Source organism: Paralichthys olivaceus, chromosome 19 (assembly GCF_024713975.1).
Source record: "Paralichthys olivaceus isolate ysfri-2021 chromosome 19, ASM2471397v2, whole genome shotgun sequence".
In the NCBI taxonomy this organism is placed as follows: domain Eukaryota; kingdom Metazoa; phylum Chordata; class Actinopteri; order Pleuronectiformes; family Paralichthyidae; genus Paralichthys; species Paralichthys olivaceus.
The window spans coordinates 12421846-12438166 of NC_091111.1; the positions used below are offsets into that span (position 1 = coordinate 12421846).

A 16321-nucleotide genomic window follows, 5' to 3' on the forward strand; every position below is an offset into this window, starting at 1 on the left:
GGTGTAGTGGTCAGTGTCGGCAAACTACTGGCCTATCAACCGCAAACGTTTCAGCAGGAAAAGGTGAATAAAAGAAGCTAAAACAGAAGTCATTCAATGCCGTGTTCAGCCACCAGGCGGCAAAACTGTATGGGAGAACTTGCCTTCATTTTTTTTTTATCGATATACAGATAAGAAATAAAAACAAGTGGTTCTTCAAAAAAGTCATTTTCATGTATAACAATAGTAAACATGGAGGATTTCATCAGGAGAAATCCAGCTGAAAAAAGGTCCTGTAGTGCAGAAAAGAATGAATGCAAAATAATCTCTCTTGGAACACGAGAACACGGACGAGGGTGATGTGGAGACTGTCCTCCAAACACAATCCACAACGAGGCGAGAGATAAAAAACTTCGACAGAGGATAAATGGGCAACAACGACGTTCCTCTTCTTTCGGGAGTGGTAAGGACTCTGACGGTGAGGTGTGGGGTGCAGGGTTTTTGGAGGTGGGTGCACCTGAACAATTTTGTCCTCTCCTGCCACCGCTGCTTTCATTTTTTCCCCATCTCCCTGACGATCATTACTCCATCCAGTCTCCTTCGTCAAACTCGGACTCGTCCTCTGAGTCGGAGTACTCCACAGCAATGCGCCGTGACAGGATGGTGGCCACGTCGTTGCCGACTCGCTCGTGTTTAGCCTCTTGCTCTCGCTGCTCCTCCACTTTTCGCAGCTGTATGCCTGCAGCAAAGATAATAAGAGAGGTTCCTGAAGTACTTGTCGTGGATTGAGTAAGTATAAGTATATGAATAAATATATATACTATGTAAAAACAGACATTTTATCAGTAGAAATCCTTAAGTAGGACTGCAACAAGTTCTGTCTTCCTCCTTGTAATTATATGTAAACTAAAATTTCAACTAAAGGTTATTTTCATTTGGCTGACAAAGATCTCAGAGCCACATTTGACATCTATTCAATTCACTATCGAACATGAAAAGAAGAAAATCAGTCAACATTCAAATTTGAGTCGTTGAGCCATTTGAGACCTTTGTCTAAAAATAACAAAGACATTCTTGATAAACAAAAGACTTGTCAATCAGTTGATGCTTTCAATACTCGTTTCAAATGTAATTTTATAGATTTGATGCATTTCTCCAACATATGAACTGCAGCTCGTGACCCACCTTTTCTGATGGCCTCCAACAGGACACTGCGTGCATCGCTGATGGGCGGTAGATTGGCTGGATGGTGCCTCTTGGACCCCACATCGTGGAGGCTGTGGGGTGAGGCCATGGCTCCTGCTGAGGGGAAGGCCGGCACCGGTGGCGGGCCTGACAGACAGGGGGAGGAGCTCCGCGCTCCGGGGAGAGGCAGAGGAGGAGGCGGTGGGGGAGGAGGCAGAGTGGTGCCATCCGACTGGGTACCAAAGCTCATGGGTGGGCCCTTGTCCAGGACCTGCTGGAGACGGGCCGGGGAGGAGGAGTGGAGTGGAGGCGCCACGGGCGGAGGCGCCGGGTGGAGCACCCCCGGAGCAATCTGGAGGGGAGCAGGGGCAGGTGGGATCGCCTGGGGCTGCTGGACTGGTAGAGGTGGAATGGGAGGAGGAGGGGTGCCCCGCAGGCCTGAGGAGGGTAAGGGCGGAGGCGGAGGGGGAAGAGGTGGAGGCGGAGGAGGAGGAGTGTTGGAGTTGAATCCTGCTGTTCGTGCCGGAGACTGAGGTCTGCTGTCGGAAAAACCGGAACTGGAGCTGGAGAAAGAGAGACGGACATTATGATAACAAGAGTCACAAAGTTCACATCAGAGGAACAGTATGATCCTACAGTTTTCCTTCAGATAAGATAAGATGATCAGTAGTCCCAGGGAGGGGAAACATTATTTGCAACATCCTTATAACAATGAGAGCTGTTTCTTAATTTCCACAGAATCTACACAGATCATCAGTGGGTGAGCATTCTGTCTGTTTTCAGGGAGACGCAGCTTTCAGCCCAATATCGTCTCTGTAGCCGTCAAGTATATATTCCTCTTTACATTAAGGCCAGGATGTTATCAGTTATGGCCGCCCACCGACCCTGAAGCTGTGTGGGTGGATCGAGCTACTAACCAGGACACTGCAACACACAGAGCGACATGTGCACAATCAATTTTCTTCCTATGGAGAAAATTGCTGCAGCAAAAAGCACAGCGAGAGAAAGAGAACAGAGAAAATGACACGTCGAGTATTTCCTCTGAGCACACTTGATGCTGTAGTGAGAAAATGAGATACAGAGCATGATGATGGTAAAATAAAGACGAGACGCTCAAATGTAACGTCGGGAAAGGATTTAAAACTAAGAACCGGATGAGGAGTTTGTGAGAAGAGGAGATGTCATCCTTCAAGGACTTCAGCAAGAAAAATCAATGGTGTTTCTGTGGTGCTGCAGCCACAGACTTAATCAAAACCTCTGATCTCTCCATTCCTTCAAACGGTGACATATGCAGCAAAAGTGCACAACAACCTGTAATACGCTCAGTGGCCTTAACACTTTATTGATCCTGACCCTCTCCGAGCCTTTTCCTTCTTCTGCTGTCTGCAGTCGACAAAACTCCCTCCATCTATCCATCCATCCAGCGTTCCACTCATCCCTTCTTCCCTGTGTTTTTCTGTTCAGCTCTAACAGAGCAAAAAATCCTCAAACAAAAGCTCACCAAAAGAAACGTGATAGGACGCCACTCAATATTGATCCATACGAGAAAAAAAATTAATAGACCAACTAAATAGATTATGAGCAGGATTGCAATTTTATGTTTGTGAATCAGAGATGAGGTGAAATAGTATTTACAGATAATTCTTCACACTTGAATCTGCTTGGAAAACCACATGCGCAGGATTTTCTCTCGCAGCTGCAGCATGTTTCTGGTCTGTAGGTGCGAGTGAACACATACTGCATTTAACTAAGGTTCCTAAGATGACATGAGACTGATGCTACGTGTATGTGTGTGTGTAGGGTTTCTAGTCCCACCTGATCACAGAGGGTGGCTTTATCTCTCCCAGTGGGTGCATGGGAGGAGGTGGCGGTGGAGGGTCGTGGGGCCGTGAATACATTCTGTCCCCGGTGCGGTTCAGCAGCTCGTTCATCTGGATGTAGGGCAGCGCCGCCAGCGAAAAGGGCCCGTCCATGTGCTCCATGTACAGAGGAGCCCTGAGCAGAGAAGTACGCTTTCATTTTCTCGCTTGTCTTTGAGACCTATGAAGTTTTGTCCTTCTGAATTTTGTTGTCACTGTTAACTGTTTCACAACTGTTTCAACTTATTAATGCTTGTAAAAGAACCAAAAGGTTTTTGCAAACGATCGCGTGTGCACACTTTATTTCAGTCCTCATCATTTTCAGATTAAATCTATTTAAAGCGTTTTTGGTTCTTACACAGACAGAATTTCTGATCTGTTCTCTCTCATTGCCCCAAACAAGCAATGTGTAGACGAGACCAACCATCACACCTTTCCACCAAAAAATGACTTTTCCTCTCATGTTTGGTTCGGATTGTTTCAATCGAATAATATTTAAAGGACTGAAGAGAAGTCCTCCAGTTAAAATGAGAGATTTTTTTATCCTCTTAGCCTGGTAGTTTTATCTGAACTCTATTATGTTGGAAATCACCTCACTGCCCCCTTGAGAGGTCCAGGTCCCAACAATACTGGAAATATATAAAGAATCTCATTGGTGTAATTGTTCCTAGCCAGTGAAACCTGTCAACTCATTGTAACATGGAATCGAGCAAGAGATCTGTAGTCAACATCTGATGAAGATATTTTAATGCAAAAGAAATTCGAGCTTCTTGCTATTATTACCTATAGTCAGGGTTTGATTATTTGCAAGATAAACTGTTACCAAAAAAGTTGGAGGAAGGATGTGGAATGGGTCAGGGAAGAACTTGTTACATTTTGGTGCAGATGCAGGAATTTTTGAAACACTTTTGGTGATTTCTCCAAAGAATTATCTGTAAATCTTGATGAAGAAATTCTGACATATTTAGGATGTTGGTATCGATGAGTGTCTACATTTTGGTGTGGAAATGAAATGAATTCAAATGTGCCATTGCTACAAAAACTACCTGGGTTGACGCTGCTAGCATCATGCACACCTTGGCTATTTGAACATCACATACAGGGCTATTCACTCTATATTGAGATCTGTCCTCGTCTATGCTCAGAAAAAACAATTCACGACACTGAACAAATCCAAGACAACCACCAATTTGAATAAAACCTTTGCTCATTAATCACATTGACTGGCAGAGAAATGATCATGAACGAGTGGCGTCCGAGCTTTGATTCACAATGAGCGCAATCACAGCTATGAAGGACCTTAATCATTAGTTTGCTGTGGCTGCATTTCATCTGTGCCAGCCAAGTGTGAACTGAAAGAACCCAGTCTTGATGGAGTGGGCACAATTTATTATTTCTGCAGATCGAGTGATTGCGTCCTTCTGAAAAATAAGTGTTTCACCAATCAGTGCTGTGGAGGCTCATTGATATTTTAAATCAAGTTATATCTACCATGTGCACATTAGTCGCATCCTTTGACGCATGTACTGCATGTTCTGGTTCTAAATGTATGTTTGATTACTTCGGATGGTTCAGGGCTAACTTCCTACTATGAGGTATGTGATACATACTGGACATCCACCTTCACATACCTGTTGTTATGGTAACCTGCAGATCCGTTCGCTTCTCTGTGTTTGTCTTCAGGAATGTCCTGCGCCAGCTCCGCACCCAGCGCCAGTTTCTGCCACTCCTTTTTACGGTCGTGCGGCGCCCGTGGTATCTTCTCTGGCTCCTGCGGACGGTCTATTGCCTTCATCTTTGGCAGAGGTGAGTTGAAAAGGATGGCGTGGGAAGAGGCGATTAGAGGGAAGATGGCGAGGATCAGAACAGAGGACAAACCCACAAGAGATGGTTTGGGGATGAGGAGGAGAGAGAAAAGAACAGATTAGCTGCCGTCGTTTGTTGTCTTGTTTGACTGTGGGTTACAGACAACAAAAGGAAAATGTGACTCAGATCAGGTAGAAAACAAAAAACACACAATTCAACTTAAATTTGAAATAGCTGCTTCATCCATGTAAACACCAAACCGTTTCATTTTACATGGCAGCTATATCCATCTAAAACGAGTTCATGAGTTTGCTGAACTAGCTTCCTGAAGACACAGTTCACAAAATCAGTTTTTTAAAAGCAGAAGCACTTCACAGAAAATAATATTATATCATACAAGCTTGGGGACAGGGAGTGCTCAGTGACTGACTGAACTGAATCATTAAACATGTGTCTAAACGTCAATAAAGTGAAACATTTTTTTAAATAGTTTCATAGATTGCAGCAATAATAATCTCATGTAAGTCATCAGAGAGCACTCTCCTCCTCCCACACTTCAGTATGACTGACTTTTAGCACACACACTTTTCACAGGCCTGTAAAAGACAGAAATCACACACATCAACAGTCTGTTTAAAATAATCGCTGTATTTTCACATACCTGCCCTGGAAGGTCTAAGTACCTATAGACCTGATCATACATGCGGGGATCCTGCAACTACAAGAAAAAAAACAAAAACCACAAGAGAAGCACCAGGGGTGAGGGGAGGCGGGATTCAAAAAAATCAACACAGCACAGGATTGAGCGCAACACGGCTGCACACGTCAACAGAGACAAAATAACAGAGAGTGAGTGGGACAAAAGAGAAAGAAAGTGCTGTTAAACAGAAAATGACAGCGTGCTCAGCTCTGGGGGACGTCACAATGCAGGTGGGACACAGCTGTGCACACACACACACATGCACACAAACATCCCAAAGCACACACATATCCACAAACAAACACACACACACAGGGAAAGAACAGAGCTGAGTGCAAACAGAAGATGCATGTAGAAAGAGGGAGATCTCACTAGAATGGAAGGACAAACCACAGAGGTGCGTTTTTCTATGTGTGCGACCCACAACAACAACAACACACTGAAGAATGACATGCAAAACAAACACACACATGATAATAAAAAGCAGATTTGAACTCAGGAAAGACACTAAAATGAAGAAAATCTACTAAAAACTGATGAAAACACCTCAGTCCTGAAACTCCTTTATTATGCATTCACATGAGACACAAACATTATCTGCCTGTGAATATTTCAACAATAAGGATGGTGTCGTTCTGTTTTCCCTCATGTCAGGTTTGTCTGTGGTACTCTGCTCTAAGCCCACTGAAAATATATAAGTATAAGTACAAGTACACATTTTGGTCTTCTCATGATATTTGTTGACATGAAGAATAATGGACAATACTGTCAGACATGCAGTTGAGAGAAAGAAAGACTTGAGGTAGTCTAACGTCTGTGGAATCAAACAGTTATTATGGTTCTAGCAGTAGACACATCATGCAGATTGTGTGTTAGTGTTGAAACCACATTTGTTGTGTATCATTTCCCCTTAAAACGTGTCGAGGCGACAAAAGGAAAATGCCTCCGAAAACAAAATGTCTAACCTGCGACATTGATCTCTCTCATTTTATATACACCCTGCAGGGTTTTCTGCCCTTTATATGTGAGTGTGAGTGTGTGTGTGTCTGTGTGTGTGCGTGTGTCTGTGTGTGTGTGTGTGTGTGTGTGTGTGTGTCTGTGTCTGTGTCTGTGTGTGTGTGTGTGTGTGTGTCTGTGTGTGTGTGTGTGTGTGTGTGTGTGTCTGTGTGTGTGCATGTGCGTGTGCATGTGCGTAAACCAGTCTTTAAATTAAACATGCTGGCTGATTCAACACAACATGGGTTGTGGACAACATCTAATCTGGTTTGACTACACGATGTTGATATTTACTCGACCGCTGCTGAGGCCGGACAGCTGAGAGTGAGTGTGGGAATAAATCCTAATGGTAATGCACATTGATTAGGTTCTGATTCATTGTGGACCATTACCCCTGATGAGCATTGGCTGAGGGGAAGCCTCACTGCTCTCTCTCTCTCTCTCTCTCTTTCTCTCTAACACATTCATATATCTGAACTGACAAACCTGAGGCAGCTCCGCCTCCTGACATCTGCTGAGGCTGAAGAAACTGCGTCCCAACCTTTACTTATTGTCTTCTGCTATTTTCTAAACAAACATTGCAGAACCTCTAAGATCCAGCTTCATATCTGCTGCATCGTTTGGAAGATTAGTTTCACTCACATTAACCTCTGATTTCCTGAAAGGTTTGCGGGCAGCGTGCCTCAGCAATATTTAAACAAGTATTAAAAAGAACCATCAGCAGGAAAATAAGTGAGCATACTGTACTGCTGCTCAGAGGTTTATAGACTATTATTATGGGATTTCTAGCTTTGATTACCTCCGCCAAGGACGTAATGTTTTCATCTGCATTTCTGATAGTTAGCAGGATTACACAAAAACTCCCCCTGAAAGTATTATCCTGAAACATGGTGGAGGAATGTTGCATGGGTTTTTGAAGAGCCCATTCAATTTTGGTGTGGATCCAGATCACAGGGGGGTCCCCCAGAGAATTATGTGTGAATTTTGTTGAAAAGGTTCAGACATATTTAGGCTTTGGCTGAGATGTATGCTCTACTGAGTGCTACTCTAGTTGTAGCACAGTGGAGGGGCAGGTAAAGTGTCTGACACATTCATGTGGCCAGCAGGCGGACATGTGTCCAACATAGTGCCTGAGAGGGAAGGCTTCACTGGAGCAATGTGAGGGTGAAAATGTGTTGAAGGTAAATAGCAAAGTGTAAACAAGTGTGGGAGGTGCACTGTTTGTATATGAGAGAAAATGAGAGACAGCGCACCCGTGTGTGTTTGTCACAGCCGTTATAAATGTAGTTAATTTCAGAGGTTGTGCCACTGCTAGGTCGTCATCCTTCATCCGAACGGCACAGGCAGAGGAGGAGTTGCTGTGTAAGCACTGTGGCTGTGTAACACAGCAGTTATAGATTTATGTTATATACAGAATGTATTCTCACGTGCAGGTCTAAGCCCAAACAGGGCATCTGAAGAGGGATCCCATTCCAACGCAATGTGCGCTTATCTCATAACCAGTGATTGTGAATAAAGATGGACGACACGTCTCCTTTTCATCAAAAATGAATCCAAAATATACGAACGCTGCCGTCTTTTCAATAGTATCAGAGCCATAATTTGGAGCCAAAGTCTGCACAGTGGTGATTGTGGTGCGGAGCCGCGATATCGAGATCCCGCCAATACACATACTAGCCCCATCACGAGATAGTCACAGCTGTCAATCATGCTCAAAACTGTTAGTTCAAATGTGACATGTTAGTTTTCTTGTTAGTAAAGCATCGACTCCATGGCTGCGTCCCAAATTTCTTCTTTTAGTGTATCCTGTAGTAACTCTTATTCACAGATATGAGGTTTTAAAAATGGAGACAGGTGTGGCTGAAACACCATGACTGACCGAAATGAATGAAAATATCAATTAGCAGCAACACAATTCAAATTTAAGAATAAAACTAATCAATGAATCATTAACTTTTGCAGTGTATTAAAGCCACAATTGTCAGTCTTCTGCAATGCAATGTTCCCTTTATTGGAAGAAGAAGATTACTGACAAGCTTTCGAGGTTTCCTGTGCTCCTGCACCTAAATAAGTTTCCTGGGATGTAGCCAGGACACAGAGTGAAATACTGGAGGGTTTGTTAGTATCAGGAAGGAAGCTCACTCGTCCAGAGCAAACCAAAAGCGGTTATGGGTAGAGAGTGGAGGGCTGCAGGCTGCCACGTTGGGAGCAGATGCTCCGACAGATGTGGTGGATTGGGGATGGAGGGGTCTTACCTCTGGGGTATTGAGGAGGGGAGGAGGGGTTTCAGAGAGGACTCTTATAAAACCCTTGGGACACACAAGATAAGGCATTTCCAGCTGCATCGAGTTAGACCAGGATCGAGAAAAGGTTGAGAGGAGCAAAGTCAGAGGAGGAGAGATACGGAGGGCAGTCTATATTTATACAAACTTCCTCTACCGTGACACTGAATTGTAAGGCACTTTACCACAGAAGCAAGATATAATATCACACGCGATCAATTGTCTTAACATTGGGGACATTTTCATTTTCTGTGTTTTGATTCACATGTAGTTGTAAACGCAGGGTACTCTCTGTCAGTCTCATTTTTCTTATGTTGACTTCTTGTAAATGCACCATCTTCAATTGGCTTGATATTAGTTTCTAAAATTTAATCTTAATCTGTCATTCAATGTCATTTCCAAACTATGTTCCTCCATCGCATTCATTCTTGCACCTGAACTAACGAGTTTCCAATTACAATACCATAAATCTCATACAGCATTTGAACGTTATTTGATTTAAGTATATATGTTTCTTTTTAAAAGAGTCTAGGTATCAGAATCAGTATCAGGAAGGGAAAATGGTACCGGAACATCTCCTCTTCATAAGAAGCTATCTGACACACATCTAAATCTGATGATCTGTTTCATACTCGTCTCTTTGAGAAAAGCATCCGAATGACTCAGGCACTTCAGCACGTATGCAACAATGACTTCAAAGTCATGGTGCAGCACGTCCTCCCATTGTGTCCACGCACAATTCAGATTATCACACTCCAAATCTTTGCCTCTGTTGTGCAGCTGGTTTATGTTTGGCCCTTGCAAAGACAAGCATAGAGCCAAAGAACATCATTTGTAAATGCTTTACTTTGATAACATGCAAATTGCTGCTTTAATGAGGTGTTTGCATATATAATCTAAGTGGCATCCAGGAGATTTCTCAGTCCTCGTGTGTAAAAAATCTGCTGTTTAAGTAAAAAAAAAATCTGCTGTTCCAGCCACAGTCATTAACAAGCTTCTCTTAGGTCAGAAACAGCCATTAAGGCTTCTTGGTGCATTCTGTAGCAGTGCTGTGGACTAGGCTGAAATACTTAACATGCATATTCAGCTGCTGGATAATAGTAATCTTTGTAAACAAGATGTACTAAGTGTAATATGCAGCTAAAGCATCATGTCAGCATGTCTGCATTTAACATAAAACACATTTCTTGATTTATTTGCATAGAGATATACTATGTTTACTCTGAATGTCCACAAATACGAGTCATGCATGTTGTTGCTACTGGAGTTCACAGAACCCTCACACTAATATCAGGATAATTTTAAAACTGTTGCCAACCAAACATAAAGATCTCAGTGAGTGTTCACAGCGAAGCAGCTCGGACGTGTCCACCCGCGGAAAAGAACGGAAAAGAACAGATCCTGCACACGCCTTGAAGCTTCGAAGCTAAATATTTTATTGAGAAGAAAGACCCTGAAACATCATAATCAAACATGCAATCAATCGTTCCACAGTCTAACTACAATCATGACCATCATAGATTATCGCAGCCAAATTCAACAGTCTGAGGAAAGTCTTGAAGTCTCTTCACAAGAAAAGAAAATTCTGTAATTATTTTCACAGCTTTTTTAAGCTTGGGAGACATTTTGACTTCCTTAATTTTAGGAACAAAACCTGAGCATGTTCACAGGAAGTTTCATTCCTTTGTCTTTGTTGGTTTGTGGACTTTAATTATCTCATCCTATCATTTGGAATGAAGTCAGGAATGTTTCTTCACCTGTGACAATGCAGGATTGAGTTTTTATACTGCCTTGTCAATTAAACAAGCTGTGCTATTATCCTTCCACGTTGGACGCCTGCAGATTTAAATGAGGACTGGCAGTGATGCGTACTGGCTAGGGACAAATTCACAAAGCATTTATTCCTGCTTTGGTACATATAAAAAACAGCCTGAGACCTGAATGTCAGTATTAAGATGCCTGTGAGAGCTGTAATGAGAGAGGCGGAGCCAAAGGAGATTCTCCACAGGGGATTTAAAACGAAGGAGACGAAACTTGATGTCGTGTGGACAGATCTCACAGTGAGGCAGTTATTTTCTGTTTCTCTCAACGATTTCCTTACTTTCTCTCTCACTTCTTTTGTATCCTCACGTATCCCTGGGAGCTTTCCTCTTACTCTCTCAGCCTGTCTCCCTCTGACCGGCTCAGCACAGATAGTCTGCAGCTAATCCACTGAGGCCGAAGCTAAAACAGGAGCTAATGAGATTAAGACGCTGCAGGTTTCTTTTCCCCCACCTCTCAACCCTGGGCTGCTCTTCATTTATCAGCTATACGATGTGTGCCCGCTTTTCTAACCTCCTACTTGTGAATGTGGTTTCAGACTAACTCTTGACTGTAAGAAAATATATGGTAATTGAATAAGATGACGCGAAGGCACGAGTGCTGAAATTCCCCTTCTTCAGACAAACAATGGTGATCTCACTAGTCTGACCTTTTTTTGTGTCGGGTACCAATTTCCAGGTCTCTAAAGTACAGAGTGGTCTCTCTTCACTGCCAACATCTGAGTAGCTTCTTTGCTGTTACTTTCAACTTCCAACTCAAACCAGACTTTTAAGCATGCAACTTTGATCGCTTTGGGTTTTTTGTTTTTTTTGTCATTTGCTCCAGAATTTAAAGCAGAGACGAACAAAGCCAGGGCTAAAGCCATAAAATTATTTTTTATTATGTTGAAAGAATTATTACCCATCCAACTGTATAAATTATACCGCTCTATAATAAATACCCTCATTGCCACTTAATTAATTGAGTCATTCAAGCTGCTCCTTCAACACCCAAAGCTAAAATATTTGATTTGCTGCAGTGTAAGAAGAAACTTCGACCTGAACTGCTGCTAAACTGAGAAGAATCTAAACCTCAACCTTTTCAATAGCTTCAATGGGTGAAGTAATTTGCAAAACATTCAAAAGTCAGTTATGTGAAGCTTTTCTCTTTATTAAATATATTAAATAGGTCAGACTCTTCTTTTGACGTGTGAGCTCTTGTGCAAAATTGTGCAAATACAGTATTTTCAGGATACTACTTCAGAGCATGTTTACCCTTTGTTTTTATTATTAATAACTAAAAAATGTTGTGATTGAAACGACTGACTGACTGGCCTGTCAGCTGCAGAGGCATCTCAGATCATGGTTCATTTGGATTATTGTCTATGAGCATCACTTCCTGTGTGTGTGTGTGTGTGTGTGTGTGTGTGTGTGTGTGTGTGACTATGCCACATAACGATGATGGGGTAGAAACAGATGATAACTGATTAAGTGTTAATCTATCAATGCTCGACACACTACATTTTACCCATTTCTGTGAGTGTATGTGTGACCATAATTCTTATTTTCCACCCCTCACCCTGTAAGTGAATAAGTCTGTATGCCCCCCCCCCACACACACACACACAAAATTACTCCACACTGTATTTACCCCAATCCTCATTCAGACCATTTATCCACCATGATGGTTACACAAACCAAGAAATATGTGTGCGTAATCCCACTAATCCATCCCACTCTCCCTGTGAATGTCTTCTAGGCCTGTCCATGGGGTCTGTCTGACTGCCAGTGTAGTGAGGAGGGAAATGAACAAGGCTCTATGAGCCAAGCCCACCCGGGGCTTTAATTAGAATGAAATAAGTCCAATGAGCTCGGTCTACAACCGCCCATATCAAGCTTACCCTCTGCTGTAAGTAAAGTCTGTCTATTGTTACAAATGAGCTTTGTGTTTTCGTTTTTACGTTTAGAAAAAAAAAATACATGTGTGTGTTTATTAAGATGGCAAATAGAAAAACCACAACATATAAACATCATTAGTTCCTCACCAACTAATTCATGGCTGAACTCGCCCTTTGTTCTCTCTGCACCATTCCCACAATCATTTGAAACCTCATAACCAGCAAATTATATCCTCCTTGTTTACATGAACCCTCTGCGGAAAATCACTCTCCTTATTCCTCATTGACATGACTGTAATAAGCTTTGATTGACTGCGCGGGAGCGGAGAGTGTGGAGCACGCCCTGCTTCCCACGCAAGGAAATGCAAGCTGGTGCTGATTAGAGCTCCTGGTGCAGAGGGTGGGAAACCCCTGTCTTTTGAGTAAGAGGGGTGGCTTGGAGCTTTGCATCTGATGAGAGAGAGCAGCGGCGTATGGATGCAAAAGTGCTCTTTCATTTAATTGGAGTGTGTCTGCGTAAATCAAAATTAAACATACACAGACTCATCAGACTGCGCACGTGTGTACAGATCTTCCTCTTTAGGCTGTGTGTGTGTTTGTGTTTGTGTCGAGGCAGAGAGATGACGCACAGTGAACAGCAGATGCTCCCATTAATTAGATGTAATGATCACACAAGTAATAACTAGGAGGGTTGACTCGAGGAAGAGTTGATTAATCTGTGAGTGGTGGCTAATTAATGCATTAGTTGACATGGTGTGAAGCCAGGCCTGTAGATCTACCACTGAATCGGTTTGTTTGAGCAGGACACACCAGTGGGGATCTGCAGAGAATACAGGATGTCTCCCTACCCACTATAACCTCAGGGCTCTCAAACATGCAAATCATAAACGCCTCTGTTTGTTTTTTTATACAAACGAGTCGAGGACCGCCCGCACTGATGCCGATCAGAGAAAGTCAGATGTACGCTGCCAGGGCCCTGTGCTCGTAATTTTCGAGACTTACCTTCTGTTTCCTCCTCTCCTTCCGCTTGTCCTCTGTGTCCTGCAGCATCTTTTCTCTCCACAGGTCGAAGAAGTAGGATGGATTGGTGTAGAACTTCAGGCCCTCCTTCCCGTCGTCCCTGTGGATGAGAAGAAGGAAGCACGTCACATTTTGGTTGATATTCTATTACTCTTTCTTTAAACAAACATGTTTTTGGGGTTTTTAATTAATTTGCAACTACTGTAATCATGAGATAATGTTATCAACTGGTTATAGATAATAATCATATCGAAAATAATTGCTAGCTACAGCTCTAGATGATTAAAACTTTGAATTCAGTTTTATTTTCAGTTTTTACTTTTTCAGTATACAGCATATTTTAGTATTCAACTTAATGTTGCTGACTAACTAACTTATTAATGAACTAATGGTTTTAATCACTCATAAAGGACAATAGGAAACTTACAAATAGGCATTGACTTCTTTACAAATAAAGTACATACATATATTTTATTGTTTCTCTTAAAATGCAGAAGGCACAGATACTGCAGGTTCAACAACTCCCATTTCTCCTGCCCTTTCCTTTCAACAAATCCTATCAATTTACTATTTATTTTATTTGTCATGAATAATAGCTAATGTCCTGCGTTATCGTTCATTCTCTCTCATCTGTCTTCCTCACTCTCATTACAGAGGTCCTCGTGGATGGTGATCACTGGAGGGAGTGGTGCAGTGATGATAGGGAGGGAAATGATAAAAAGAAGCAGGTAGTTATCACATCAAAAGGTCCCTCTTGACAAAGTACACAAACGCCCATACACGCTGCCTGGAAATGTTATTTCCTATCGACAGGGGGATTAGCCTTGTAAATTGCCCTGCTGATGTTCTCGTCCTTCTCAGTATGTCTTCATTTCCACATTATTACATTACATCTCTTCTTTTGAATTTCAAAACAACACAAAGAAGTATGTCATGACTTAGGATGTATCCACCATGAGTCGACACTGGGATACAAACATTCACAATCTGGCATCAGAAGGATGGAGCAAGGGTACCTCAAGGGTAACAGCTTGTTAAACTCTCGTTACTTTGCTCATGTAAGAAAACTCTCATTAAAATTAAAACACATTTAAATCCCAAAATCACTATTCTATTAAAAGCTAGGACAAACTATATATATTAAGATGCTGATAAGGGCCCCTTTAAGGGAGAAAATACAATTTATTTTTAGTCATAACTTTAGGCAACGTGTCATTTTAGAAGGATATCAGAAAATCAGCCCGTCAGCATGGCCTTAATACTCTGTCGTATATGTTAACTATTTGATTGTCTTCTGCATCTGCATGTGTCACGTGACTTTTTAGGTCCAATCATGATTATCTGATCACGGCTGCAGCAAAATTAGGCTAGTTTAATTAGCCACGGATGTTTAATAACCCCCAGATAAACATGTTTAAACATAAGTTCAAGCATTAACCAAAAAATGGCTTAAAAACTCTCAACTGAATGAGTTTTTAGCCTAGTCCTGGTCTAAATTTACTGTGAGCCCAAACTTTAACTCATGGGGCAGCTGTCAAGCTTTGGGAGGCAATTAGTTGATGATGACAGCGATAAGAGCAAGAACACAAGAGCATGAAAAGGAGAAGCTTCAAAAGGCAAGAGTGGAAAGTTTAATGATATGCAACACAACAAAGGGAAGAAAACAGAATCAAACAATGAGATAAGGCAAGGGCGGAGAAACAGCCACTGTAGTGTGTGTATGTGTGAGCACTGTGGGTAGTATTTGAGGGTTGGTGCTTATGATTATGCATGGTAGTCGCTCTGTGTGTGTTGGTGTGTGTGTGTGTGTGTGTGTGTGTGTGTTAGAGAGAGAGGGAGAATACAGAAGCTAAGTGTGGAAGTCGGAGCCTGAGGAGAGGAGAGACGAATGGGAAGAATTAAATGAGAAGAAAAGAGTCATGAGGCTGTAAGACAGGGAGAGAATGAATGGAAAAGAAGATCAAAGAGCGGTATTTTATAAATTATGAATCATAAGAATGTAATGGCCGTCCATGATAATCCTAATCAGCCATTCAGAGCAGAGGAACAAATCAGCTCTGCAGTCGGAACTGAAGGAAATTCATTAATTCATCGTAGAAACACCAAACGAGCAGAATATGTCACATCACAACATTTTGTTTATCTGGTGATGATCTGCTGTGTATGAATGTTCTACAACTGTGTCTGTCAAGTTACTAATTACAGCGGAAATGTTAATCAATTAATTGGCCGACAGAAGATTTGCTGCAACAATAATGATCCGTTCATTGTTTGTGAAAACTGTCAAAATGGGATTGTTTCATATTTCTTGGGCATATTTAATAAGCAAGTGAGTGTCTTGGGGTTCTCTGGACAGTTAGTCTGACAAATTAATTGTGACAGGCAACTAATGTAGAATTATATTATTATAGGACTTATAGATATTGCTAGATTAATGAATTAATTTAATTTTATTATTTTATTATGGTGTTTCCTTATAACAAATTTATGAGATTTGTGATTTAATGAGATTTAGTACTTAATCCACAAGCGGCTGTGGTTCAGGAGGTAGAGCGGGTCGTCCGCTGACAAGTGAATATCCTTGAACGCCAGTAGTGGCGTGGAATGGTAGATGATCTGTATGAATGTAGCACTTTTATCATTTCGGTGGTTTGATCCCTAACTTCTCCTCTCATGTGAGGTCATCAAGACTAGAAAAGTATACAGACAGAACAGATATAACAGCTTACACCTGCATCTGTTTTCTTACAGTGCATGTGTAACACACACAGGAAATAAAGAGACTGCGTTTGGCCTG

At 42.0% G+C, this 16321-nt stretch overlaps 1 protein-coding gene across 4 annotated transcripts in view; it reads right to left on the reverse strand.

The window, feature by feature from the left end:
• Positions 1 to 144: 144 nt before the first annotated feature.
• Positions 145 to 16321, reverse strand: part of wasf1 (WASP family member 1) — a 47691-nt gene continuing 31514 nt past the window's right edge. Inside the window, exons 6-12 of one of the 4 annotated variants that reach the window (XM_020097767.2) lie at positions 13507 to 13624; positions 8781 to 8864; positions 5491 to 5547; positions 4655 to 4818; positions 2980 to 3159; positions 1165 to 1727; positions 145 to 718 (exon numbers count right to left, since the gene is read on the reverse strand). In XM_020097767.2, coding sequence (XP_019953326.1) covers positions 561 to 718; positions 1165 to 1727; positions 2980 to 3159; positions 4655 to 4818; positions 5491 to 5547; positions 8781 to 8864; positions 13507 to 13624 — 1324 coding nt within the window. In that variant the 3' untranslated portion in view covers positions 145 to 560. The remainder of the gene's footprint in view (positions 719 to 1164; positions 1728 to 2979; positions 3160 to 4654; positions 4819 to 5490; positions 5548 to 8780; positions 8865 to 13506; positions 13625 to 16321) is intronic. The other 3 variants (XM_069514755.1, XM_069514753.1, XM_069514754.1) reach the window with 3 other exon arrangements.